At 32.9% G+C, this 3,615-nt stretch overlaps 1 protein-coding gene across 1 annotated transcript in view; it reads right to left on the reverse strand.

The window, feature by feature from the left end:
* The window catches only part of LOC110458200 (sideroflexin-2-like), a 16,360-nt gene that overhangs the window by 6,505 nt on the left and 6,240 nt on the right, over positions 1–3,615 (reverse strand). The window contains exons 5-8 of the mRNA XM_021509804.1: positions 2,729–2,807; positions 2,316–2,401; positions 988–1,048; positions 18–198 (exon numbers count right to left, since the gene is read on the reverse strand). Coding sequence (XP_021365479.1) covers positions 18–198; positions 988–1,048; positions 2,316–2,401; positions 2,729–2,807 — 407 coding nt within the window. The remainder of the gene's footprint in view (positions 1–17; positions 199–987; positions 1,049–2,315; positions 2,402–2,728; positions 2,808–3,615) is intronic.

Consider the following 3,615-nt stretch of genomic DNA (forward strand, 5'->3'; position numbering starts at 1 on the left):
CATTATATAATACTTACTCATACAGGGAGTTACTATAAGCAGTCTGGATATAAACTTCATTATATAATACTTACTCATACAGGGAGTTACTGTAAGCAGTCTAAATATAAACTCCATTATATAATACTTACTCATACAGGGAGTTACTATAAGCAGCCTGGATATAAAAACTTGTACGATTCCTTTGACAGCAGCATACTATAAACAATGGAATGTAAGTAAAAAGTTAACAAATTAATCAAGCACTTTATAAACCTGTTCTCTGTTTAACTTGCACATTATCTAGAATATCGACAATATGTATTGTTACACTTGCGATGTCATTGTTTAGTTTAACCAGAATCCCTAATGTAGATATAGAGAATATGGAGAATCTACATTTGGGTTTAGAATATTCAGAACCATAGCACCATAGCAAGCCCTTGTAGCGGAACTGGACTGGGTCGATCGTCGGTGACCAGGTAGCTTAATTGGTAGAATGTCTGCCTAAAATTCGGAGGGTCTCATGTTACACCCTGGTTCTGACCCTAATTCTACATCCCAGGGTAGAATGTCTATATCCCAAATACCTACATATACTAGACCCTGTTAATGTTGAGATCCTTTTTAACCCACACAGCAAGTGATGTGTAGCTATTTAAAATCATTACAATGAAGACAAGAAATGGAAAGTTAATAGTTGTAATACCTCCAGGCTTTTTTTTTTTTTTTTTGCCTTTTACCGACTCAGCCTCAATGAACAAAGTTTAAAATGTTAAGAAAATCTTCATATCATATCTCTATTTCTTTCAATTATTATTGCAATTATGTACTTGTGTATATCCGTTCAATAAAAACGTCTGCAACACAATGTAAGAAATAATTCTTTTTGGAACACGATAAATGTTACTGGGTAGGTAGATCAAAGGTAAACAATCAAAATTTGTCTCCAGACATTTCTGAAATATATTTTTCGAAATTTAGCTAGTGTATAGTGTACATTCTCACCTTGGATTTTCCTACTTCCTTATTATTTTCATCATAAACTGTAACACCTTCAATGATTTCACTAAAAAATAGACACAAAATGATATTAGTTGATATCAGCCATTTCTAATTTTCCATGTAGCATTTATATTTTTTGCGTCTACAGTGTTGTATATACATTGATTATATGATAATTTTGTTTATGATGTTTTTGCTTAAAGTAATTAAGGATTAACAGCCAATCAAAAGCGACGTTAAAAACAGTGACATCATTTTTTTACGTTATGGACTGATAACTTGAATATATTTTTTATGTTATGGAGCTATAACACAAAAAAACGGAGTGTATTCTCATTTTGCGGTTTATTTAGAGCACACTCCATTTTTTTGTGTTATATCTCCATAACAAGAGAAATATAGTCAAATCAATCCTTATAATTTAATCTACTTTACACAATCCCTGTGGAAATCCACTTTTATTGATGGGCTTGTTCTCTTAGAAATTGTTACGCCACTGTATCAGCCAATCAAAAGCGACGTTACAAACAGCGACGTCCTTTTTACGTTATGGACTGATAACATAAATTTTAAAGCTAATGAAAATGCTTGTTACAAGCAAGATTAAATTATTTTATTTTAACGTAATTTAGAACTAATTTTTTTATTTTCAATCTAAGTTTAAGAAAGTGACAAGGACCTCGGAAGCATCCACTTTTGAAGAAACTACAATGTAACCTTCACTGTAATCCCTCCAATGTCAATGAATTTTATTTTAAGAACCAGTAGTGAAGAAATTATGTGAAAAATTACAAAAAAAGTAATATAAACTTAACCTTTGACTGACAATCTTGGCCTTGAAGTGAGGGTTCTGGGCCTGTGTTCATGAAACTGTTCAACGATTTTGTACTCATGCAAAGTGTTTAGTAACTCGCTTAAATAATTTGATATTATTAAATTCACAAGTCAAGTTTAAACTTTGAAAATGGTATTTGACTTTCAGTCATTCCATAATTCTTCTATATCACTGACAAAATGTGATTTTTTTAGTAAATTGACGACAGAACTTGGGCTTGAGCATAGAATATAAGTTTGAGCATGGATATATGAGCCCTGGAAACATGTAAGATTGCACGCTACTTAATGCTGTTATACCTACATATGCAGTTTCATTAAAATATTTTCACCTTTTCCAAAACTATCTGATGTGAACTTGTTACCAACAATGTCTGATCTTGAAAATGGAGTGAGGGCTGTGAAACTTGTCCTGGGCTCACCACAAAGGGGAGACAACTCTACAATGAAATTCCTTACTCTATAAGTCTTGTTAGCTTGTTTAAAACGAGTCTTACTTCTGTCTCATCAACGGAATGTTGACAGCATTAGCAGCAGCCACAGCAGCAAAGGGAACAAACCTCTGTAGCAGGGCAGACGCACTCTGAACAAATAAAAAAAGGACTTTTTTAAATATATATCCTGTTGCGACCAAAATATTTTACAATCAAAAACAAAATTCATCGAAGATACTTATGGTAGTTCTGACTTCAAATTAATCTACAGTATTCTATGACTAACAAAAGATAAACATGAAAAGAAATTTTAAAGTCTTTATCAGACAGTTCAAGTTATTCACACCAGTTCAGCTGATTATGTTTGATAAAATACATCTCTTCTTTCAATAACTGCCTTTGCAAATATCCATGAAAAATTGTAGGATTTGCTAAAAATAAATTATAAGTATGAAGATTGTGATGGTACAACTCACTTTGGCCAGGATAGCTTTCAGTCCTAGTGCTGTCACTAATGCACTCGTAGTAGCTGTCACGTAGGCAAACATGATTTTTCTACAACAAATTGAGAGTTAAAACACTTATACATGTACTTGTTTCAGGTGTATTACTTATCCCTGGACAGATATTAGTCTAGAACAAAACACTGTGATATGTTTCGGCTACAGAAAGCTCCATTAACATACCAGTACAAATACTAAAATAATCAAGGCCACAATTTCAGAAAAAAAATCCATAAAAAACTCTACAATTTTCAAATAAATTATTTGGATAGCTAAACTTTTCAAGTGAAATTTACCAATATTACAAGTGTACTAGGTAAAAAAGTCTTTGTTTGGCATTCTGTTTACTAGACTATGTATCACCGATGTAATTTAAAAAGTAGATCAACAATATTAAAACCAAGGCAGTGTTGACATAATTATGATGCAACATAAAACAGAAGTTTGTGCATTTTACAATTGTATAATCTAATGGAATATCTGGTATTTCTCATTTGCCAAAATATTGGTATGTTCTATCCCTTTTAACATACCCTTGTATATATCTGAAAAAATCACACAATTTAAGGGTCGACATAAAACCGTAAATATAACCAATAAACAAGAGGCCCAGAGGGCCTGTATCGCTCACCTGGATACCAAAGCAATCATGGCAAAATATTCTCCAAATGAGATCAAGGGAATATGCCAGACCCCAAGGCCAATCCTTGTAGCATATCTGTATTAGATTCTTCATGCCCAGCAATTTTATGTATGGTTATGGGGTGGGGATCTCAACTGTTTCCAAGCTTTGACTCAGAAACTAGGTCCCTAGGGTTGTGGCCAGACCCCAGGATCAATTCTAATATCATGACTGCATT

Source organism: Mizuhopecten yessoensis, unplaced genomic scaffold (genome assembly GCF_002113885.1).
Source record: "Mizuhopecten yessoensis strain PY_sf001 unplaced genomic scaffold, ASM211388v2 scaffold9501, whole genome shotgun sequence".
NCBI classification, from domain to species: Eukaryota; Metazoa; Mollusca; class Bivalvia; order Pectinida; family Pectinidae; genus Mizuhopecten; species Mizuhopecten yessoensis.